This window comes from Thalia democratica, chromosome 4 (assembly GCF_965202585.1).
Source record: "Thalia democratica chromosome 4, ktThaDemo2.hap1.1, whole genome shotgun sequence".
Classification (NCBI taxonomy): Eukaryota; Metazoa; Chordata; class Thaliacea; order Salpida; family Salpidae; genus Thalia; species Thalia democratica.
This window is the reverse complement of record NC_139168.1, coordinates 41,384,682-41,410,016: the sequence shown is the minus strand read 5'-3', so window position 1 is coordinate 41,410,016 and position 25,335 is coordinate 41,384,682. Positions and strand designations below refer to the sequence as shown.

At 25.9% G+C, this 25,335-nt stretch overlaps 2 protein-coding genes across 2 annotated transcripts in view; both read right to left on the bottom strand.

Moving 5' to 3' along the window:
* The window catches only part of LOC145833811 (nuclear pore complex protein Nup205-like), a 38,003-nt gene extending 16,579 nt beyond the window's left edge, over window positions 1–21,424 (bottom strand). The window contains exons 1-24 of the mRNA XM_082941000.1: window positions 21,289–21,424; window positions 20,748–20,907; window positions 19,990–20,134; window positions 14,883–15,051; window positions 14,135–14,360; window positions 13,521–13,596; window positions 12,213–12,399; window positions 11,631–11,729; window positions 10,298–10,405; window positions 10,030–10,152; window positions 8,994–9,144; window positions 7,711–7,799; window positions 7,434–7,538; window positions 6,924–7,131; window positions 6,601–6,739; window positions 6,041–6,131; window positions 5,449–5,586; window positions 4,690–4,815; window positions 4,183–4,301; window positions 3,899–4,086; window positions 3,236–3,360; window positions 2,653–2,822; window positions 491–555; window positions 21–139 (exon numbers count right to left, since the gene is read on the bottom strand). Coding sequence (XP_082797126.1) covers window positions 21–139; window positions 491–555; window positions 2,653–2,822; window positions 3,236–3,360; window positions 3,899–4,086; window positions 4,183–4,301; window positions 4,690–4,815; window positions 5,449–5,586; window positions 6,041–6,131; window positions 6,601–6,739; window positions 6,924–7,131; window positions 7,434–7,538; window positions 7,711–7,799; window positions 8,994–9,144; window positions 10,030–10,152; window positions 10,298–10,405; window positions 11,631–11,729; window positions 12,213–12,399; window positions 13,521–13,596; window positions 14,135–14,360; window positions 14,883–15,051; window positions 19,990–20,134; window positions 20,748–20,751 — 2,970 coding nt within the window. The 5' untranslated portion in view covers window positions 20,752–20,907; window positions 21,289–21,424. The remainder of the gene's footprint in view (window positions 1–20; window positions 140–490; window positions 556–2,652; window positions 2,823–3,235; window positions 3,361–3,898; window positions 4,087–4,182; window positions 4,302–4,689; window positions 4,816–5,448; window positions 5,587–6,040; window positions 6,132–6,600; window positions 6,740–6,923; window positions 7,132–7,433; window positions 7,539–7,710; window positions 7,800–8,993; window positions 9,145–10,029; window positions 10,153–10,297; window positions 10,406–11,630; window positions 11,730–12,212; window positions 12,400–13,520; window positions 13,597–14,134; window positions 14,361–14,882; window positions 15,052–19,989; window positions 20,135–20,747; window positions 20,908–21,288) is intronic.
* Window positions 21,425–21,926: 502 nt separating this feature from the next.
* Window positions 21,927–25,000, bottom strand: LOC145833959 (zinc finger CCHC domain-containing protein 8-like). Its single transcript, XM_082941243.1, has one exon. The coding sequence runs from the start codon at window positions 24,856–24,858 to the stop codon at window positions 23,140–23,142; it is 1,719 nt and encodes a 572-aa protein (XP_082797369.1). The 5' UTR covers window positions 24,859–25,000; the 3' UTR covers window positions 21,927–23,139.
* Between the last annotated feature and the right edge of the window lie 335 nt (window positions 25,001–25,335).

The window sequence follows — 25,335 nt, the reverse complement described above, 5'->3', positions numbered from 1 at the left end:
TAAATACAACAGCTACTCACTTGAATCAACCTCTCAGCGTTACCGCGTAGTTGATTTTTCAGCAAGTTAAAGATTTCCAATGCAACGGATTTCATAAGAAATGTCTGCTGAAGCAGCACCTCGTTTGCTTGATTATCATCTATAAAAATCAATTAAAGCGACATCAAATATTTTTAAAAAATAAGTAGACAACTTAAAAAAAATATTTGAGAATTAAATAATCATTTATTTTATGTAAAGATCATATATAGCACTAATTTAGTCCTTAAATTTAATGTAATTAAAATTTTATTTGGAAATACTTATACTATAATTTAGTTTAGTCGGCTAAAATATTGCTTGTATATAATAATTTTAAACTTTAGAATAACTTTTATTAATACTGTATGTTTTAAAATACCATACAACACTGAACAGCTAGTAAATCAGTTTACTGAATTTTACGTATTTATTTTAATTATTGTAGTTAGTAGACTTAATACAAACAAACCTTTAATTTCAAATGGCATAGCTTGTAAATGTTTGTAGAAAAAATCATACGAAGAACGTACATATCTGTAAAAAAAATTATACATAACTTTTAATACCAAAATTTCATAAATTAAAACATAAAGCATCAAATTAAAAAGTATGACTATTATTTTTATTTCTTTCTAATCAATTTAAAGCAAAAGGTGTGGCAAACCTGTTTTTATTTTTAAAATATTTAGGTAATGTTTTCTAAAAACTTAAGGTATCCAGCTAAAAAAAAAGTAGATATATTTAGCGAATTTTAAAACTAAATAAAAATTAACAATAAAAAATTGCGTTTCATACGTTTGTATCGGAAACTTTTTACAAAAATCACTACATCTCAAAAAATTATTTAAAATATTATAGTTTACAAAAGTTTATTTATATGCTAAACTTTAATTATCATATAAAAGCCAGTATTAATTTAAAAAAAAGCTTTTACCCCCTCCCCCCGTATGCCCTTAAACAAAACTAGTGATCAACTGGATCTAATAAACTAGTATCCTAAACTTTTTAATAAAAAGCTTAGACCCCTCTCAAGCTTAAGGATAGTTATGATATGAATTATAACTAAATATGAGTAAAATAGAAAAGGTATTGGATTCATTTAGACTAGGGGTGAGCAACGTACGGCCCGCGGGCCGGATCCGGCCCGCAGAGTGAAAATGACCGGCCCTCGACCGTTTTTTAAACTTTAATGGGATGCGGCCCGCAAATGAAAATGACCGGCCCGCGAGCGATGTGTCAGGCCCGCAAAGGTTCAATATTAAAAAATTTTTATAAAACTTTTAATAATACTTATAAATAGATTTATGCAAATTTTATATTTTTTTCGCGACCGGTTTCGGTGGCAAGAGATTGCGACCTTTTCAAGCAAAAATAAAATATGAAACTGCATGTAACAATGTTAGTTAATTATACTGTTGTTTAAAAACTTATTCATGCGTGAAGAATATAAACAAAAACAAAAATGTTGCATATTCGAAAATTCAAGCATATCAGAGTATAATTAGGTAAAATTGGTACTAGTTGTTAAAAAAAAAAAGATTGAATTAATATAATGAGTCAAAATAAAAAAAAACTGAATCCAGAGCTTTTCTTTAAAAAAAATAATAATAAAATATTTATACCTTTTCTTTAAAAAAATAATAATAAAATATTTATACCTTGAAATTTATCTAAAAGAAATTAAATATTGTCTAGAATTGTGGTTTTAAGCCAAGAGTCAACAAAACATTAATAAAACTCAAAGTCGCTGAAGGTTTCAAAATCTAATTTGTGTTAAGTTAACATAACAGTCAAAATTTAAACGGATTTAATAACTATCTAAAAAAAAATTGTAAAAATTTATCTAAGTTGAATTAAGAACTGTTTAAAAAATCTTTTTTTTTCCAATTTAAGACAAATGTCAACAAAAACTCAATGAAAAAATCATAATAATACTTATACAAAACAAAACTGTAAGAATTTGACTTTAAAATATGCTAAAAAATGACTTTATAAATTAATGTGTACTAATAAATACACCAGTTTGTCCTAATATTTCGTGTTCTTCTACCTTAATTAAAATATTTTTTTGCCAAATTACCCCAAGCAAATAGTTTTTTTAAGTAAGATATTTTACATACGCACCTTTTCAAATTATAATGTCAATTCTAATTATAGACATTATTTAAACATCTGACATGTCTCAATCTACATCTTAAGTTGTCAGACTTGAGAAAATTTTGTAAATTTGAAGGATTCAAAAAAGTGATCAACTGTATCCATAAAATTTGATTCCGTCCGGATCCAAAACTTTTATTTAAATAAAAATCCGACCGGACTCGGTCTTGACTTTAAATTAGAATCCAGTTAGATTCGGATCTAAAAAGTCATTTTTCGGCCGGATCCAGATACTGGATCCGGTAAATCACTAACTCGAATGCTCCGGCCCGCAAAAGACTTAATTTTTCCGGATCCGGCCTGATGACTGAAAAACGTTGACCACCCCTAATTTAGACTAAAGTCTAGTTTAATACGTCTTACAAAATATAAGATTTTACTTTACTTAAACGCAATGTTTTAAAAAATAAGTAATATAACCAGATTATGATTTTATCCATGGTTAAAGTTGTATACAAATGTAAATTAAGGAACCTGAGAACAGCACTTGAAGTAACCGGATTGTAACACAACTTGTACAAAAGATCATAACAAAGTTTGATGAGGCAAGCGTCCAAATGCAAAGCACTATTCTGAATATTGCTCATAAGAATGCTCATTATAGAGTGAAGACAATTTCTACGCGATCCCAACATACCGGCATCCTGTTATATAAATTTACAATACTTAGTTTCGGTTACTTTAAATTTATAGAAGTACATGTCTCCAAAGCTAAAAATTTTAAAGTTTTTTTAATATATTTTGAATAAAGAAGGTACAACAGATAATAAACGAAATATTAGACAAACTTGTTAAAGTTTAAACTTGGTATATGACAATTTTAAAAACTTAATTTTTAATTGTTACAATACATAAAAGATATGAAAATAGCATGAGAAAATATAAAACTATTTTCGCTTAAGTAAACTATACAAACATTTTAGACTAAACTTTTTCCTTTAAATGAAACTGCTAATAATTAAATATAACTTCAAAAATTAATGAGCTTACTTCCACAAAAAAAAACTATTAAAAAACGACATATTATGGTATATGTTCTATGAAAATATCAACCAACTTGCAATGTAGTTTGAGTCGGGTCAGTTCCGAAACCAAGCAAGATAAAAGCTATATTGGGATGAGGTTGGAAAGTAGCGTGTATAATCAACCTCAGTACATCTTCCTGTATTGAGCTTTGTCCCGCTGTTTTTAAACAAGTAGTTTTAAATAGAGTTTTTTTTTCTATTTAATAACGATAAATATTTTTACCAAGTAAACAGTATCAGAAAACATTTCATGAGTCTAGTATCTGCAACTTTACCATTGCCTAAAATAACAAACTAAAATATGATTTGAAATTAATAGTTTCCTAATAATAATATCTGAGTTATTGTTTACGCTTTATAGTCAAAACTTTCTATATTATAGAATTAATTGTTTTAAAATGACTATAATATAGAAATATTATTATAAACGTTTAAATAACTCTTTTTTTTAATAGTAGAAGAAAAAAACAAGTTTGAAAAATTGTCCGGGGATATTAAAAAAAAACAAAGTTTATATTGAAATAACTTTTTTACTTATAACAGCAAGCATTTTTAAAATTTTATTTATATTATTATTGTAACTGATAATATTTTACAACCTTGGTCATAATACAAGACAAGCGCTTAATATCTATAAAAACTAGAAAACTTTTAATTTTTGTGCTACTTAAGATTTAATAAAAACAGCATCTAACATGAATTAGTCATGGAATCACACGTTTGATCCAGTATTTCCACAAAACCCTGAGTGACGTCACTTGAAGAGGTGAGCAGTGCGGTCGTCAGTTGGCGGTGGTTGCTAGGTGACGAGGAAGCCATGTGAGATATGAGATGGATTGATTTGTGAGCAAGTTGCGGATGTCCCGTATTGAAAGCTACTAATCTGTTAAAAAAAATTTTTATAACAGTTTTTACTAAATAAATCTTAAAACTAAAAACCTTATAAATATACCAAACTACTTCAACTACAATAACTTACTTCATAATGGCAAGAATATGTTCAGATTTTCCAGATTGAGGGCTTACACCCAAAAGTAGTTTATCTAAACCGCTCAGCATGACTGAGTTGTTTGCTCTGACTACTTCTAAAAACTCTTCCTGTAAAATGTGTGTTATTTCAGGTGTTATCGCGATTAAATTTCGAAATTTATCTAGGTTTGAGGTTTTAATCATCTAACGAAAAAAAACCATTTCAATCAATTTTGAATTACAGTAAAAATCATTACCTTTATATAGTTTTACTCAAACTGTGAGTACTCAAATTTAAATATTCAGAAAATCTAAAATTATAAACTAGCATACAAATCAAGTAATTTAAACTTTCATGTAAGTATGCAAAAAATTGTACTAATATTACATAAAACTAAAAGTTGCTTAAAATTTTTTTATCTTAAAACTAATGTTGGTGAAATTTATAGAATATAAATATAAAAATCATAATTTACTTAAGTTAGTTGTACAATTTACACAACTAAACAAAACTTACAGACAACCGAAGTGAGATAAGTAAAAGCTGCAGGGAAAGCGAGCAAGCATTCACAAGATCATTCATGTTACTCTTCTTATTGTACGTCGACAAGTATTCTACACAATCTTCAATTATGAGCATTATCTTGATAAATAAATAATTTAATAATTTGTTAAATTATTATGCTTTTTAAGTATATTAAGTATGAATTTTTAGTTTTTTTTTCTTAATTGTTAATTGCACAAAAAAAACTTTACAGCAAAGTTTATATAAAACATCAATAAAATTGGATAAAACACCATAGAAAAAAGTTGTCTCAACTCTTTAAAACAAAAGCAATAGATTCAAAGATCTTTCGTTTTGTTAAAACATTTTATTCTATTTGAATAAGCAGAATTGAAAATGCTTTAATAAAATGTTGTTTTCGTTTTTAAAGAGTTGTAACAGTTTTTCTATGGTTTTTTTAACCAACTTTATTCTATGTTCAAATGATTCAAAGCTGTCCAATTTCTTATATAAAAAATACAGACAACATTCAAACAATTCCAGTTTTTCGAAGTATTAACTTTTTTATAAGTCGAATTCTAATTAACAAAGTTGCTATTAAAAAATCTAAAAATTATAATAAATTTAAAATTTTGGAGATAATAAACTTTATCATAAGCACATAAGAAAAAAAGCTGAGCTTGTAGAATTGCTGTCCGAACACTTTGTTATGCAATTGATATTAAATTATTATACTCTAATTATATAGAACAATTTATTTTGGAAACTAACCATCTTAAAGAAAGGTCCTTGAGTATGCACATGCATTAAAAGCTTGTATGCTGTTGCTTTGGTGACATCTTTAACTTCTGTGGTGATCATATCACTATCAAGGATTCGAATAAATACATTCAGACACTTTACCGCAACCTTTAGAAAATTAAGATTAAAAAGTAGATAATGAATGCCTTAAAGATAAAGATTACTGAAAGTAATTAAGAAAATTTAATAAATTGCACTAGTTATTATTTTCTGAAAATCTATATTCAAACTACTTTTTATTTATTTTTTTCAACGATTAAAAGTTTCAACTCGGATAATTGTTTTGTCTATTTATTAAGTATTATAGTGTATATTATGTAGAAAACTACAGTCACTTCTATTTTAAAAACAGGAGTCTTTAGTTAAATGTAAACAAATAAAAAATTAGTTACAGTTTTGTTTTGTGCATGGTTTTTTAACACAAGCAAAAATGCAAAAAGTTTAAACTTAAAAATTTTTTATATTTTTTAATAATTTTCAAACAAAACGGTAAGAAACCAAAGCTACTATTGCTTTAAGTATTTATATAAAATACTTGAAGATATGTTTTCGCAAAACATACCTTCCATTTTTCTTCACTTCTCAAATAACTTCTACTGTAAAGTTTGGTAAAGACGACATCAACAGTGTAATGAAGATAATCTAATTCATTTCTGAATAAAAAAACATACTGTTCAATACTCTCTTACTTAACAGTATATTTTTAAAAGCTGAACCGATTAGCTTGAAACAACAACATAAGTAAAATTTTAAACCTATAATTAATACAAAGTATATAACTGGACAATAATTGTTTTATTTTTGCTTTAATGCTGTTTCTGTTAAGGCACTAAAAGTTAAGACAGCAAGTGTATTTTTAGAGTCAATTTAACACTTTAGTTTAAGAATATTTTGTTTTACAGTTTGCTTGGTTGTAAGAACTAAATTTAAAACATTTCATCTACATAAAAAACTAATTGATAAAAAAACTGTCCAGCGTAAACACTAAAATATGATTTTTTTAATTTGTTATAATTACATAAATATAAAACTTTATTTTCATCTAAGTTTACTTAATTGCTTTATAAATTTTTGAAGCATTTTTATGGTAAAGCGTTTTGATAATACAAATAAATTACAAACCCTGAGTTATTTTGATCAAAGCAATGTGGTATTTTGTGGAGGTAATCAAGAAAGCTCGAAGTCAGTGGAAACTCTTCTGCTTTAGATTCAACATTTTCTAACTCTTCTATCATTCCCAGTGAAGACTTAAGTCCTGAAGCTGTTACGCCATAACTATTTTATTTCAAATGACAACTACTTTATTCATTTAGTAATTATAAATTACTTTTCTTAATTATTGTCTTATTTTTACATAATATTGACATGTATTAAAAGCTTATTTAAATCAGTTTACACTATTTCAGATTAAAATATTTACAATTATACGTAACAAATTGACTAACTGTACTGATTAGTGAGAAGTTGACTACTTTCGGTCCACTGTTGGATTCCATCAACTATTTCATGTGGTGAATTTTCTGCTAAGGAGGCAAGAGCACCAAGTATATCAGCTTTTAGAGTGATAGGAATGCAGCATTGCAGCAATCCAAACATGACTCGTCCCATATGCCAATTGATGTTTTCGTAAAAACGTTTGCAACACAACTCGTCCTGATTCAACACACATAGGTGTTATAAAAGTACTGGCTTAATTTAAACAGAGGTAAGCGAGTTTATCACAAAAATTAGTTGCATACCATGTACAATTTAAATAAAACTATTTTTGAACTTTTACTTATGTCTAAGATTTTTTTACCGTTATTAATTGAATTAAGGATTACCTAGAATTACTTTTTATATTAGAATATTATACTTACAATATTAAACTTTAAGTAATTCTAGGTAATCCTTAATTTAAATCCTTTAAGTCTTAAAGTAAAAGAAATGTATCTAGTTTTGATTGATAAACGAACCTGTTTGCAGATGTTTGATATAAGTTTCATGAACTGTCTCAATGCTTCAACTTCGTGAGGTCGGATGACTCTGCTGGTTGATAAGCTTATTTGTTGTGGTGCATTCTGTAAATAATATAAAATAAAAATTGTATAATTGTCGCAGAGAATATTTAAAGTTAAAAATGTTTTTAGTTACTGTAAATTTTAGCTGCACAATTGTCAAATATATATAACTAGTTAAAACTTTAAAAATAATGTTAGGTATATATTTTGATTATTTTAGCAAACAACGAACATTATTCAAATTGCGTTGCTTACGAAGTTCTTCGTAGTAGAGATGTAGAGACCTAAAGAAGACATTCCAAGAAACGACTCCTTTTTCGTCTAAAAAGCATAAAGATTAGTGTTAAAAAATTAAATAAGAACAAAACTTATCATAGACCATAAATTAATTTTTAAACACATTAAGAAAACTTTAATTATAAAAAATATCACTACTCAGATATTAGCTATGTTTGATTAATGAAAAATTTTTGTCAAGAAAGATATCTTTAGAAAAAAAACGAAAAAATCTTATGTCTACAGCATTAAGTATTAGATATTACACTACCACATAACTAATAATAACTTATTAATCTGAATTTACATAACTTAATAAACAAAAAAATATATATATTAGTTTTATAACTTGTAAAAACTCAATTAGTGTATATGCAACAAATTTTAACGCTTACTTTAGTTTAAGTAGTTGGAATAATATTCCTGTATATGTATGTTGAATTAAAACATCAAAACCTTTTAGCTTATTTTAATTAATTTGCACAACTATTTTTATAATATCTTATATTTCAGAACTAGTTAAATAAAAATATTTCTTGGCATTCTCTTTTTAAACTAAAAATAATTAGGGAGATAATTAATTAGTAGTGTACAAAACACATATTTTAACGGCGAATATTCACAGTGTCTTCAATCGACTGTATAAAACAAGCAACAGCCTCTTGAAAATTATTGGAGTCACCACATTGCTCACTAAATCAAAAAGTTTTTATTGTGAATCACCATGTTAAAAATAATAAGCTCATAAAATATTTTAAACAAAGTTAAGTATTTTTAAGTATATAATAAAGACAGATCAAAATTAGGCCGATATTTAAATTGACAGAAGCTCAAAACAGAACGACGGGTTTGAAAAAAACACAATTGTTTTGCGCACCTTAAATGCTGACCTTAAATTCAGGAAACGCTAAAATTTTAAAGCTAAAATTAATGATAACAAATTCACATTTGTATTTAAACTTGACGCCATACATAGAGTCATTTTCTCATTGAGCTTTTTTACCTAGATTTTATGGAACACACATTGACTTTTTAATGCATGTCATTGATGTATTAATTAGAAGTAAATTTAAATGTTATAATACAAATGTCATAGTGGTTATTTATTTTTATTAACTTTTATAGAAAATCTCTATCGGCTAGATGTATATAATTGTTTTTAATAAACATGCTTTTACTTAGGATACGAACAGACATCAAAGTAGTTTTAAATGATTAATTATAAAAAATATTTTTTACCTCCATTGTTAGAATTGTAAAGTAGCATATCAAAAATTTTTTGCGCAGTTTGCTGGCAACTTGCAAATCCAGTGAGCATTCTTATGTATGATGAGTATAAAAGTGGTGGAAGTTGCTCCCCACTTGTTTGCACGAATTTGTACAACAATGCCTAAAGAGGTATCAAATAGGTAATTAGAATTTTATACAAATTTAAAGCATAAATTACAGCTGTGTACCATTTAAAACAGTCTCGTTCGTTTGAAAATAATGATAAAATATCAATACATTATTAAGAGCAAAGTATTAAAACATATTTATTATGGCCAAAGGGAGTCTAACTTTTTTTTACAATATTAACATTAGTTCTTATTTGAAAGCTTAGACTATTTATATAAAATGCACTTTATAGAACAAACAAATTTCATTTAACTTTAGACATATGACTAGTTTTGTAGAAAAAAATCATTACAACCGTATAAAATAAAAAAACTTCATTGCCTATTTTCTTTGAATTTTAAAAAGTTCACTTAAAATCTATCTCCTCCTTCATTAACTTCAAATTTTCAAGAAATATTCTTTTTCATATTACAAACAACTTGTAGTACGCGGATAAAAAAATTAAAGAACAATCTACTTTTTGTTTATTTACAATATAATTGTATATATATAATTAATTAAAAAACCAATTTTCTATAAGTTGTTTAAAATCTGTTAAAGATTAGACTGAGAAAGTTTTTAAAAAATTGCTCAAAAACTTAATGAGAAGATACATTTTTAGTGAAATAGTCTATATTCGCATTTAGTTTATACCTCCCATAAAGAAGCTATTGAACTCTCTAATTTTAATTGCTTGTATCTCAAATGTGACTCTAGTTTTTAAAACAGTAAAAACAACTGGTAACTTAGCTTTTTATGCAAAAAATTAGAAAAACTGAAAAAAAAATATTTCCCCTTTTTTGGGCTTAGGATATTAACTAAATATTTTCAAGTAAAAAAAGTTACCATATTTTAGACATTATATCAAAAAAAGTCTTTACTAATAATATATACTAACATTTTTATGTCTCTGAGGTCGAGAAGTAGCGGCCAAATACTCACTAGAGTTAGTCACCAACCAAAATTCTGTTGATAAACCTAATTTGTCTTTTTCGTACAAATCAGCAATTAACTCCATTAGCTGCATTGTATATAAAATGAATGATAAAAAATTAACTATTTTTCTAGAACTATTAATGTATGTTTCACAAACTATATACTTTAACTTTAATCTTTGATCTAAGAAATACAAATTGCTTTTAATTGAGTTTTCTACATAAGCTAACCTGCTTAAAGTGGTTAGTACCAGTAGAAGCTTGGTTGTTCGCTGACTCTAATTCCAACTGCATTTGTTGTATCATATCTTCATCACCCGCACTTCTAATAGCTTTCACCTAAATTTTACAACAGCTTTAAACTTTTTTTTACTCTTAGACCTACTTTATCAAATTTTTTACTTAATAAACTAGATATTTTGCAGCTTTCTTAAAAAAATTACTTTAATTACTTGTCTCAGAAATTATTGAGTTTAAGGATCTATTTCATATAAAGGAAATTGTAACATATAAGTGAAATTTCTATTTTAAAAAGTAACCCATTACATAGAGTTAGTCTTTCTGCAGCCTAGTGGTGATCAATTGTGCAAGCCGTATAACAACAGTTTACTATCTAACAATTCTTTGAAACATAAAAAAGTAGTGTATTAACTATTGTACAATACATAATTGAAAATGCCTTGTCTACTAATAAGTGGTTGTTGTATTTTATTGTGTACAGTTCTAAATTTATTAAAAAAATTGCTTTGAAGTAATAAATTTAGATACTACAAGTACAAAATAATAATGTGTGTTCACTAAGCGTGTTCTGAAATATTGTTCTATTTCTTTTATTTTGAAGTGGTTAAATAGTATAAAACCAAAAAAGTCAAAAAATTATGACTCTCTTAGTTCACTCCAGTACTTTTCCACTCACACACAAAATTAATGCTTATATGCAATTGTTGCTATAACAAAAAGAAAATTTCTGAAGTAATTGTTAAAAAGTTCAAGTTAAAAAAAATCCAGGTTTTTCTATGATCTTTGCACATAATTCCAGGTTTTTTTCAAAGTTTTTCAAACTACAGTTTTTCCAGCTTATTTTTTCTTAAATTATCAAAATTCAGGTATTATAGCAACCCTGGGTATTGTAAAAATTTTAGTATAGATCTAAACTTCTACTAGCTACTCATAGTTAAACATAAAATAAACTTTAATTACTTACAATGATCATTGTTGTATAAGATGGTTTTTAGTTCCATAAATATATTCATAGAAAACTTCTGTATGAAGTATTTCAAGGTGGGTAAGTTGACTTAGTTTTTAATATCCGTTTGTTAAGTAGGTTTTACTTTTTTTTTTAATTAATTATATTTATACATACGCAAACAATACAAGCTATGTTTTAAATTTCATAAACAATGACTGTTCAAGTTTTTGATAGAAAATTTTTACCTTACTGCATAAAAAAATTATCATACAAATTAAAATTAAATTAGAAGCAATTAATAAAAAGTTATAGCTTTAGAAAATATATATATATACAAAGCACATTAAAGATTATCTAAATATGTATGTTACCAACTTTTAAAGGCATGAGTCTTATTAGATCTGTGACATTTTCATGGACTAGTCTTAAGAATATTTCTTCATCATTAAAATTCTCACTAGCTATGATGGAATGCTGCAAAAAATAGAGGCTTTGATTATAAAATATTAAAAAATATATACAAGTTGTAACAAAAGTGTACTTTACCAGTTTAAAATATTTTAAATTAAATTTTCGTTGATAAGTCTTTTTTTATTCTTCTTATACATCAAATCGTGTTCCATAGTATTTTTTAACATAAACTATTGTATAATGAAGTGATGTGTATTTTAAACTCAATAACAAACATATCTATGAACATTAAATAAACTATTATTAATGTTTTTTTTTTTCTTTTCATATGCAACATACTTTACATTGGAATGAAATATTTAAAGTTAAAAATATTTACATTCAAGTAGTAATGGTTATTCAAACTTTAGTTTACAAAAAATTGAAACAAACAAATTCCAAACAAGCTACAAATTATGAACTAAGGAGTTAACTCCTTTTAAATTAAGCTGTTTAAACCAATACATATGTAACTAACTATGTTATCAACAGTCTTAAACAACTAACTCTTATAAAACTGAAAACATCGTGCTTCAATGCATTATCAAGAACATTTTCTTCCTGCTCAATGATTGGGTTCCAAAGCGCTGTAGTTGATGGCATATTCAAAGTTAGAATTCTACTGATAGTAATGCTCCACACAAACTCTATGGTTGACAAAACTCCCAACACACCCCAATTACTTGCGTCATGACTGCAAAATATAATAGTATTTGAATTTATAAGTATTACGAAAAATAACTTTATTTAGTATATTTAAGAAAAATTATACAACAGAAAACCAAACTATTTTTCAAGGTAATTTCATAAGGTTTAATTTAATGATTAGTAATACGCAAATTATTTTTTAATTAATTATGTAAGGTTTATTATAAACCCAGCATTTACTTCAAATAATATACACTTGTTTATACAAGTATTTATATCGTAGAAAAAATGTGTACATCAATTCCTTTTAGGCATAGATTTATAATGACTTAAAACAGTGATTTTTAAATTTTTAAAAGCTGTTCAGTTTGCATTAGGGTGCTTATTTTACAGCTACTTTTGATTCCCAAGCTCGAGAAAATTTATGTTTTGGAAATATCATTTGGAAGTATTTGGCGCTTCTTGGATTTTAAAAAAGAACCAAAATTTCAAGAAAACTTACAAAAAGTGATAAAATTACATAAAATCGAGAATTGCCTCAATAAAACTTTCTCTAAAAGTAAATGTTTTTAAATTGTGCACAATGTGTTTATGTGATAATTAGACAGATGTAAAAAAAATTACAAGTTAAAACTTAAAAAAAAAAGGTTTTGGATTCCATACATTTTGCATTGGGTGGTTTTTAGAAAATAGGTTAGTGCTAAGGTGAAAGTTTCTTCAAATAATCTAAAACTTTACTGGTGTTTTTATGATATTTCCAAAACATTTTTTTTCAGCCGAAAAATCAAAAGTAGCTGTAAAAATAAGAACCCTAGTGTGCATAGTTACTAATTTCAAAAAAATATGTACGCATAAGATAACTTAGTTATATACTTTTTACTACTAAAGCTAACTTTATAATGATTTTTTCTGTTAAACTGTTTTTTTTTGAAACTAGTTATTGAGACAATTTAAGATACACTATTTTAAAATAAATATATTGCTAATTAAATATTTATTTACTACTGTTCACTACGGTGCACACTTAGATAGGCAATGACCTCTTTAGAATGAAAAATATTAAAACAAGAAAATTTTACAATACTATCCTCACAAAACTATATGATTATCTAATTAAAACACTATGTTTAAAACTATTTTTTTATCAAAACTCAGCGTTTAACTTACAATTCATTCATAATCAAAGCATGTATTGCGGGCAAAGTTTCGTCTTTCTCAAGCAAATAACAATCCGGTTTTGTGCCTGTGACTAATTAAAGTTTTATATGTTATATAAAAATAAATACGCCATTCAAATGCTATCCACTCTATAGATTATTATAAAACAAGAAGATTAAGTTTTTATAATCACAGGGTGGGCACTATCCAGGCAAAACTAACCTCAATGACCAAAAACTAGCCTGGTTCAGCTGAATTTATTAGAAAAACGTTTTCAAAGTTGTTTAGCGTTCGATATAACTTATTATTACGTTAGGCCTTTATTTATTTAAATTTAACTTAAAAATTACTATGAGCATGATTTTAAATATGTTAAAAATAAACATTAAAATTTAAAAATTGCACATGCAGAAATAGAAGTAAACATGTTTAGGATATTTAAAACTGACTTGCACTCTCCCGGGTTTTATATTTTAAATTAGCTCAAGTTTCCTGACTAGTCTAAGTAACCCTGATATCAGAAAAGGTATTTAATAAAAGGTCTTAAAATACTTAACGAAGTAAAACATAATGACTATATAATAAACTATAACATTTTAATTTAAACAATAATATTTACAAACCATTGCATTCGAAGTCTTCTATAGGTAAAGAAATTGAGAAAAGTAAAGTGAACAATACCGACAAGGAATTATGAGTTAAGGTTTTATCGGAAGAAAGTTTAGTACAAATTTTTAAGTACTTTAACAGTGACTCGATATCTTCTACTGTAAGCGAGGCTTGGCAAAGAGATAAAAATAACAAACATTCTGACAATTGATTTAATAAGTCATCAATAACGTCCTTGACCTGTTTGTAAATGTTTACATTATTTCATCAATCTTTTTTGTCGTATGTTAGTGTTATATGTTAGTTGATAGTTATACCTTTGATAAAACATTTTAATTTTTTTGCAAACACAGTAAAGAGGGTTCTTTACGTGTGCTACACGATCTAATCAACAAAAACAAATAAATTTAAACAAAAATAAAGTTATAACTCTTAAAAAAAAATTTGAAAAACCACAAATGTCATTTATAAAGCTTCAAACTAAATTAAAAGTTCTACAAAGCAAAACAAAGTTAGACTTTAAGTAACATTTTTTTTTATTTGGCAGTTTAATCTGAATAAGTCAAGAGCATAAAACATTAATACAAAGCAGAGAGAAATAAAAGAGGTTACAAGCAACTATAGTAAGAGACCATATACGTAATATTTTTTCAGTTGGTAAGTTATATGACTATATAAAAAAAATTTTGTCTGACAATAACTGTATCATGATATAAGTCTAAAAATGAACAAATAATTTTATAAATAAAAACATAAACATACTTCACTTAAAAACTTTTGTGAAATTCCGCTTAGTTGTGTACATTGACTCAACTTTTCTATTTCTCTTGTTGAATCGATCTCTTTCAGCAGAGTAAGCAGTCTAGTAATTAGTTGACCACTTTCTCTTATTTCATCCGTACAATTTCTCGCCAGTGTGTGGAACGCTTCTCTGAAATATTGTATTATTCATCAACAATTTACTAGTGAGAAATGAAAAGTTTGTAGTTTTTTTTTTTGGTTAGTATAAAACAAACATTATTTTTTAAAAATTGACAAGTTTTAGTCTAATGCCGCGTTAAAATACAAGAAAATGAGCATAGTAAACTACAATAACAACATTCAACTTTGCATTCAATTAACAATAACTAATAACAACATTCAACTAACATCCTATAAATCAATCAGGTAGAAAATAAATTTTATTTTATTTATTTTATAAACTACTAGTTAGACCAACTTACTTTTACTGACAGAATAGCAGTTTAAAAAAAAATACTTCATTACAAAAAGAAGCACTTTTCAAAAGAGTAAATTATGCTGCTTCTTTTTTTAATTGCTATTTTTCTTATCTGGGACAAATAATTTAAATAACCACAACTAACTTGGTCTTCTATGTTAAGATTTTTTTTTCCTTTCTTTTTAGCTTTTATATTTTTGTATAACATTTTTTATGCAATTATAGTACCCAACATATGTTGGCCTTAAAGTAAAATATTATAAAAGTTATTAACAAGACTTTTGTTTTATAAACAATATTAAGGGCATAAGAGGGTTCACCTTGATTTTTACAAGTTGATCTTATTTTGTAGAGTTATACTTGAGCTATCAGATATTCTTAACCGGTTAAATAATTCAAAATAACTTTTGAGATATAAGCGATCAAAGTCGGTGTTCTCAATAGGCTCCTTATGGAAGGTACAAACCAAAACCGCAAAAAAAGGCTATCTCATTAAAAATTTATCTTCTCCTTCATTTTTTAACCAATCTCCTTCAACTTTTTACAGAAAATCCATTTCTAAACTTTAAATACATTAAATACAGGAATTCTTTAAAATTTGAAAAATAAAATGAAGATTGTTAAAAACTACCTTTATTTTTGTTTTTTTATGGAACACTTTTATATTCCAATTGCTTTTAAAAGCACCATTAAAAGTTTTTTAAACTATAATAGGAACATTCCCTGAAAGCTTGACGTCTCTAGTTCAAAAAATAAAGGTAATGATAGACTTTTAGTGATTATAAAAATTTTCAAGAAAATTGACCCTGAAAAATTTGCGGTCCATACGTTTGTATCGGAAACTTTTTACAAAAAACGCAACATCTTCAAAGTTTAATAAGACTTTTAAATTCTATAAAAACTGGCATGTAGTTCGTATTTAAAGCTTTAATATAGGAGCCAAAGTTATTTTTTATAAAACTTATGTTGGTAGACTTTCAAATTTCCAAAAAAAAATCAACAATCTAAAATAAAGTTCTATATGTTTTTACTGGAACCTTTTAACAAGATTGTTTACATCTTAGACATTAAAGGAAAGTTGTTGTTTTACACTTATTTAACTTATATATTTGACTTTTATTTTAAAAATATTGATAACTCTCCATGTAGCTTTAATGAAGTAAGGTTTATTTATATGTATGTGGTGTAAAAAGTTTTTTAAATGTTAGATAACAAAAATTCTCATGTAAAAAATCTCAAAAAAAAATCAACGTTCAAAATTATTGAAACATTCTCAAACGGAAGTCATCTAACTTCTTCGGGACACGTTCAAAATCCACCCGCGATCAAAATCCACCAAGTTAAAATCAACCAATTCAAAATCAACCCGATCAATATCAACCAGTTTAATTTAACCCAAGTTAACGTAAGGTCAGAATTGCACCTCGCACGTTTGCACGGGTTGAATTTTTAGCAGGGTGCGTCTTTTTAGCACTGTGTCACTTTAGCACTGTGGGTTTCGATTGCACAGGTCGTCATTTTTGTTCGGCGTCACTTTTGCACTTAGCGTCACTTTAGCATGAGCTCCACTTTTGCACAATTTTACATTATCACGAAAGCGGTACTTTTGCACTGCTACAACTTTGCACGGCGTTACTTTTACAAAAGGTTTACTTTACCACAACCTTAATTTTTGCACGGAAACACTTTAGCAAGGATTTTACTTTTATACGGCAAAAATGTTTAACGTGAGCAGTTTGCATGTTCATTTTCTTGCGAAACAAGAATTAATTCCTAACAGAATTTTGTAATACCGAAACTATTTATATGTTTAAACAACTATTGGAATAAAAGTAAATATTCAAGAGAAAAAAATTAAGTTCAGTTAGTAAAAAAATTAAAGAGGTAAGTAAAATAATATAACTAAACCTTTAAAATAATCTAAATATTTTAAAAAATAATAAAAACTGCGATCTTTAAGGTAAACTGTAAAAACAATTGAGTGTTTAAAAATCAAACCTAGTGTATAAAAAAAACTATTTATAATAATTTAGAAGTATTTTAAAATTTAAACTTAAGTTAATAACATTTGTAATAGTTAAAAACATAGTTAAAAAAAAAAATTAATAATTACGGTCAATTCTAATCAAAATAAACTCCCTCCTACTTATATTTTCCCAAAGCCATTCATAATTTAAAAAAAAACATGTTTATAAAAAAAAAAGTAAATTAAAAAATTGAAACTATAGAAAAAAGTAAATTAAAAGAATCTTTAATAATAGTAGAACATTATACTAAAAACAAAAAAGTTATATACAAAAGAATGTAATCTAAAGAAAAACTTTATAAAAAGTTACAAGAAGAAAATAAAATATAAGCTTTAAGTTTTAAAAATTTTCCTTTAATAAAAAAAGTGTTGTGTTTTGTGTGCTGTACTTCACTTACAATTTCATTATATTTTACATATATTTAAGTCTTATACATAAAAAACATCGTCTCTACTATTCATTGAATTTGCTCTATCATTTTGTAAACTGTACAAAAAAAATTAGTAATTAGACTTTAGCTAGATAAAATATATACTTAAATTAAGTAGTAGCAAACAAAAATAAGTTTTGTTAGATATTACACTGTATTTTTAAAAAAATGCTACAATTTTTATTTTTTTATTTTTCAAATTAACTTTTAAATTGTCTTATTTGTCTATATGTTGGTTAAATTAAGTACGTACAACAGACTACAGAGTTTAAAATTTGGATATAAGTTATTTTCATAAAAATTTTGTACCAGACTGTATCAAATTTAAAAAAATATTTTATTAATAGGCCAAATCTAGTTTTAAAGGTGATCATTCAAGTAATCTTATAAAACTTAATCTATATTAGTCGACGTTTGAAAATTTACTAACCTTTAATTGACATGCGATAAATGTATTTAACTTAATTTTCGACAATTTAAGTTTAAGTTCTTATCTGCATGTTTTAGATTAATTAGTTACAAAGTTTTATGTTTTTTTATAAATATTGAGTTGCATAGAAATTTCGTTTAAATAAGATAAAATATTATATACCATTCAATATAACATTATTCATTAACATTTATTAATACATAAAAATGGAATTGTTATATTTTATTCACTAATTTTTGTTTAATATAATTTTCAACGCAAAAAAAACATTTGTTAAAACTTTAAAGTTGGGATTGAAAATAAAGTAAGCATTTCTTAAAATTAAAAAAATGTTCGAGTATTTTTGATAACCGAACATATATAAATATTTAATCTAAAATTAATATCGTAAAAACTTTATTTGGCAATACAGTAAAGGTAAACTGCTAGAACTACTATCTGTCTTTTTTCACATATTTAAGCTAGCATTGAAGATAATAAATAGTTTGTAAGTGATATACATGAACTTAAAAACAAAACTAATAAAAATACTGTTAATTTTAAATGTAGTTTAGTTTAGCAGCCCAAATTTACATGCTCGAGGGCCATATTTACATGGTTCGCGCGGACCGCAGCTTTTTATTTTTCGGGTCGCATTCCATTAAAATTAAAAAAACATGTTCACGGGCCGCAGATTCACACTTCGATGGCCGCAGTTTGCCGACCCCTGGATTAAATGAATAACTTGTAGTAGAAGTGGTAGCTTGTACTTTTATTACACAGGCTTTACAAAAATCTTATCGTGCGACGTATTTATTTGAAAATTACTTTAAAATAATTCTAAATTCTAAACTTATCTAACTAAAAAACAGTAAAATCTAACTGATTGTCTTGTGATTGAGATCGTACAAATTTATTTTTCATTGGACATCCATTAGTTACTTAAAAGTTTCAACATAATCATATTTGAATAGTAAGATTTTGTTTTAGAAAACCTGACGTTGTTTAATTTTTATTAGCTCTTGTGGTTATATTTATATTAAAAGTTAAACTTCTTTAAAAAAGCTGCTTGCTGGCTGTAATTATTTGAAAATATACTCAGTAATCAAGAAAACAAAAAAAATGTCAAAAATTCCCTTATAACAAGCAAAAATACTAAATAAAAACTCAAAAAAAATCACATTTATAAGCTTAATCTGTAGTACAGTTCTTTATTCTTAAGTCGTTTTATAAAGGACAGAAAAACAAGAATTTAGTAAGTGCCAGTTATTCCTACAGTTGAGAATTGTTTGAAAATATATTCGGGGGTAGGGAAATTATTTAAATGGTATTTGATTCAAAAACAAATAAATATAGCGAGGTGAGTGTTTCGACTCAGGTTGATTTTGATCGGGTGGATTTTGACTCTGGTGGATTTTGACTCGGTTTGATTTAGATCGGGTGGATTTTGACTCAAATGGATTTTGATCGGGTGGATTTTGACGCGGGTGGATTTTGATAGTATACCAACTTCTTCAATATATATTAAAATATTTGCTTAATAAATAATAATCACACTTTGTAACTTTAGATTGATAAATATACATAACACTTATTAATTATAGTTTATTGCAGAAAATAGCTTTTTTGCAGAAAATCTTTTTGATATAAATAAGTACCAGGACAAAATTTTCAAACTTTAATCTGTCCGACAAACTATGTATAAAAATACAACTTATTGTAAATGAATACTTAAAAAATTACTTTTTGTCATGTATTACATAGATACTTATGTAAAAACTAACGGGAGATCAAATGACCAGTAGCTTGATTTTCTGCACAATATAAGATTGCGGAGAGAGGCAACAAGGTTCCTTTTGCCATCCCAGTACATCAGTATTGAAATAAGACATCTTCCATAAGTGTAGTAGTTTGATTTTTGTTGTTCAGCTGTAGTTATTTAGGCGCATTTATAAAACGTTTATCATGAATTAAAGTAAATCCTTGCTAATGTTGTCGTTGATTATCCAGTAACAATAACAACTGATAAATTATACTATGGAAGTAAACAAATTTAACAAATAACTTAAAATAATGTTTTTTTTAATTTCGCTTAAAAACGTTACTCAATAGTTTTAGCGAACTTAGGTGAATTAAAATCATGAAAATAATAAAATTCAACAGGTTTTTAACTACTAATTAACTATTGAACTTACAAACAGTATATGTTAAAAAGTATTAAAAACCTTAAAAATATATAGAGCGTCTACTTAAGTAAGGTATGGACATTAGGTTGATGAGATATATAACTTGAATTTTTGTTAATTTAAAACATTATTAATAAAAAGTACCAAAAATAATTTGAAACTTTACAACTAAAAATATTACATTTATTGATGACTTGTAACAGTATACACTGACAAAAAGTTATTTAAAACACAAGTTACTACTTTATTTTCTGTTTACGATTTATTTTTAACAACCATTTACTAAATTATACAAAATAAAACATATGATGATATCAGGAACAAAAAAGTATTTAACTGAAAAGACATCAACTAACCCATAGTAAGTAATTCAACAGCAGATATCTCGTTTAAATCTAGAAAATCGCTTATAAATAGTGAATCTTGAATGAAACCATCGTCCAGTATAAAATCACTTGTAATAGATGGTATTCTCTTTTTTTCTTTAATACATTTTCTTTCTTCACTACTTTTTGGCTACAAAATTGTAAATCATTTAAAAGTGAAATATAAAACTGAACTGTTTAGTAAATAAAACATAACTATATTAGACTTTTCATTACTACCTAAAAAATACTTAGAATAGTAAACATTATCTAAAAATAATTTTTGATAGACTTTAGTTAAAAAGATACAACTAGGAAAGAAATGCGTCATAATTGAATTTTTTGATAAATTACTTTTTTCAATGAGCCTGTGTTATATTAAAACTTATATAAACTGATAATTTAACATTATTGTACTAATTAAAAACATTTAAAAAATAATAACAGCTAAATTTATACTAATTTCTATTTAAACTATTCATAAAATCCTATTTTAATGTCAGATATATATATTACTTAGTTAGAAACTAACAGGATTTTTCAGTAATGTAAAGAATTGCAATTTATTCTTATCTGTCGCAGCTTTAAGTTCTAATAATTTTTCAGTATCACAGATGGAATGGTTGAAAACAGAGCTGGTTAATTGTAACAAATCTTTAAATGGAGACCAAATACTCGACATTTCAAATAATTATTACAAAAAACTGCTTGTAAACTTTTACAAGTTATTTAAATATTAAAAAAAATCAAAGAGACTTTTTGTGCTTAGTGTATATATTTAAAACATGTAATTTTGCTTTACGCACAAAAATTAATAAATTAAACATCATTACTTTTGAATTGTTAATAGTCAAAAAGAACTACTGTTATTTGGAATTTATCAAACCTTCAATAAAATTTATTTCAGGAGCATATATTATATTTTAAAATTTAAACACAACAGTTTACAACTGAGACTAGTAAGTTATCAAAAAATATTGATAATTAAAAAAATATATTAAGTATATAGAACTTGATTATTATCATAAAAACTACTTAAATTTGCTACAACTTAGTTGAACTATCAAGTACTTGAAACTATAACAAAAATGTTTGTAGAAAAAGTATAGTTTATTAACATATGTTTTTATGTCAAAAAAATTTTAAAGTTTTTCAGTAAAGTATAAAATTTCATTAGATCCTTTTTACTTTTGTTTTAATAAATCTAATTAGACATACATTTAATTGTAACTATCAATGTAAATAGAATAACTTAAAAGCCTGCATAAAATTGAACTAATTGAAACTTTACTTAAATATCAATCTACCAAACAAAATGCTTTTCTTGTATAGGACAGCAAGCTAATTCTTATCGTATCACTTTTTTTTAAACAGTTATTGTTTATATTATAAACAGTATAATACAACACAAAATTTTATAAATAAAAATTTGCTTTTAACGTAAAAACTTGTAGTTATTTTTTAGCAAATACCCAATCTTAACCTATTTGAATTAAACCTTTAGTTTTCTCTTGATACTGTCAAAAATCACCTGAAAGAGTGCTAATCTGTATATAAAAAAAAGTTTTGATGTACCAAGGAATTTTTATATTTAAAACACTTCATTATCATCATAGAAGATATTATCAGTTTATTTTCAGAACTTAAAAGTTATATTTGGACGAACCATCTAATTACAACTAACAATATAAAACTAATATTTATTACAACTTTTACAAAATACTAATTATTTAATGAAGATATTAGAATTACATCAATTTTTAAGAGTTTTTAATTATTAAATGCTATTTAAAATACATCACACAGATACAAAACACAATTAATGCTTAAACATTTATGAACAACATGGCTAAAATTACTTTCAGTAGTCAATATTTTAACTCATAATTTTTCTTTAACTATTGTTAAAGTTTCTATAAAAATGTAAGTAAATGTTGTCTAAACTGTTTCTAAAAGGTAAGTAGAAAAAAAACTCCTACTTAAGGTCTATTGATACTTTTTTTAATTTACAATTTGTAACAAAAAAATATATATCATGTATTGTCTTAACAACATTAGTCACAAATTACTATTTTCAATTTAAATAGCTATGGTAGACCTAATAAAAGCTTTACTAATGACTAGGTAAGTATACTTGAGAGAACTTAAATTATTATTAAAATTAATACTAACAGTTTTAAAAGTAAATTTTATTAAAGTTTAATGTAAAATAAAGATAATTGGTTTTAAAAATTTAATACTAGCATTTGAAACTATAAAAACAAAATACATGAATGCTTCTTTACTGCAAAAGCTAGCAAATTAGCATTAGCACTTTTTTTTTTAATAAAAATGTGTACAATATTCAGAAACATGCAGACAAAAAAATTCTAAAAATGAAAAGTTACTTTTTTCTAATAATATCTTTCAACTTAGTAAATATTCCCTTACTAGGTGTACGGTTGTCATCGTACTGGAATGGAGCAACTCCTTTTGAAAACAATGATAAATCTGGCAAAGAACTTTGGTGCTCAACTTTAACTTTCTTAGCTAAAGGTAATTCATCAGAGTTTTTCCTTTTCCCTAATGATTTCAACAGCTCTAATCTCATTGCTTGTTCTTCTTCAGTTAAATCTTCACAGTTTGATTTAAGAGAAGAAGTAACCAACTCAGTGTCTTGAGTATCTGTATCAAAAGCACAGCTTGGGCTGTATATTTCTCCATCTTCTTGTTCATCACTTGTTTGCTTAGAGCAAGTAAGTTTTGGAGAGTTATGGCCGTCATGATTAAAACTATTGCTTGAAAATGAAATTGCTGGGCGACTAGGCTCATATGGAACAGGTGTTGGTTGATAAAAAGCTTCCTTTGGAAGTTGCCTATTGCTTGCCACTGGAGTACTGGACACACTTTGCAGGTGTTTTTCATTGTTTTCTTCATCTGATGATATTTCCATATCAGCTTGATTACTTTGGTTTCTTTCTATTTCCTTTTTTCTTTCACTTTCCAAGTCATGCTCTCTGCGGCGATTTTCTTGCTCTTTTTCTATCGAACTTAGTTGACTATCAATATAACTATTCCTATTTCTATAATAGTTTTTAACAGTCATTATATTGTCTTGTTGTCTCATTGGAGGTGCTCTATACTTATGTCCTTCATCAATTAGAGGTCTTTTTATAGTATCATTGAAACCTGGATATGAAACTAACATGTCTAAATCAATTTTATCTTCAACATCATTCAATAACTTTTGGCTAGACTCATCATTTACCTCACTTACATTGTGGTAAAAACTTAACTGATTGTTAAAAGACACCTTTGCTTCTTCAAGATGACCTGGTGGATAACCATATTGACGCATTTGGTATATATAAAAAGGAATCTGATGTCCTTTTAATCCAAGTGCTTCTCTTAATTCATCACTAATAACTCCAGGTTTGTACTTGTTATATTTTTCATCAATCATGTAAATCTGACTACAAGGGTTCATAAAAGACTGAAATAAAGATTTGTTTTTATTAATATTTGCTGGATTTTTTGGACGAGGACAATCTTTAATTTCATGATCTTCAGAATCGCAGTTCCAACAACATTTTTTTGGTTTTTGTTTTTTGTTATTTATATTTTCAGAAAGCTCAACAATTCCTGTTAGTGGATCTAAAACTCCTCTTTCAAATTCAAAACTACAAAACTTTTCTTCTGAACTACTACCTAATAAGTCTAAATAGAAACTAGCATTAAATAGTTGATAACAGTGTGTTGCAGTATATGCTTTACCAAGGCGTTTTTCATATTTTGATCTTAGCTTGTCTTCATCAATAAGATCATAGTGCTTGATTATTTTTTCAGGGAACTGAACAGCACTAGTTTGAGGCTTTTCAACTTCATTTTCTTGGTTGTAATCATGTTTCTTAAACTTCTTTATGTGCTTAATAACAACTTCATTTAATTCTTCAGCAAGCTTACTTGTATTAGAACTATTAAATAACACAATTTGGGCAACTGGACCATCTGAGGCAATATCCTTAATTTTTAAGAATGGTTGCTGAGTAAACAATCGGGTAACCTTTTTTAGTTTACTATTTTCTTTTTTCAAGCTAGCAAGCTCTTCCTTTAACAAGCTCATTTCGTTTTGTGCCTCAATGTTCAAGTCATCATCTTCACTTTTAGATGAGTAACTTATGCTTTGTTCTTTTCTAACAATTTTTTTACTAAAAAAATTTTGTACTTCTGAATCTTCTTCAAAAGCATCAAACACATTACCTAAACTATCCATCTAAATTAAATATTTTATCATTTTGTTATGATTTAAAAATAAAAGGCATTTTAAAGATTAAAACTTGTCATATAAGTCTATATATTTTAACTAATTTTAGCTTTATCTAATTTTTTTTAGATTTTCAATTATGAAAATAAATTAATATGTAAATTATTCAACTGATGAATTAAAATTTTTGTTTATCAATTAGAATCTTTTTTTATAAGTAAAATTCCAATCTTAAAAAAAAACAAAATGATTCTACAAAAATTTTAATATTTTATATATATAAGCAAAGTTTTTTTTAAAGACTAAAAACTAATTTGAAAAAAAAACATTTAGCCT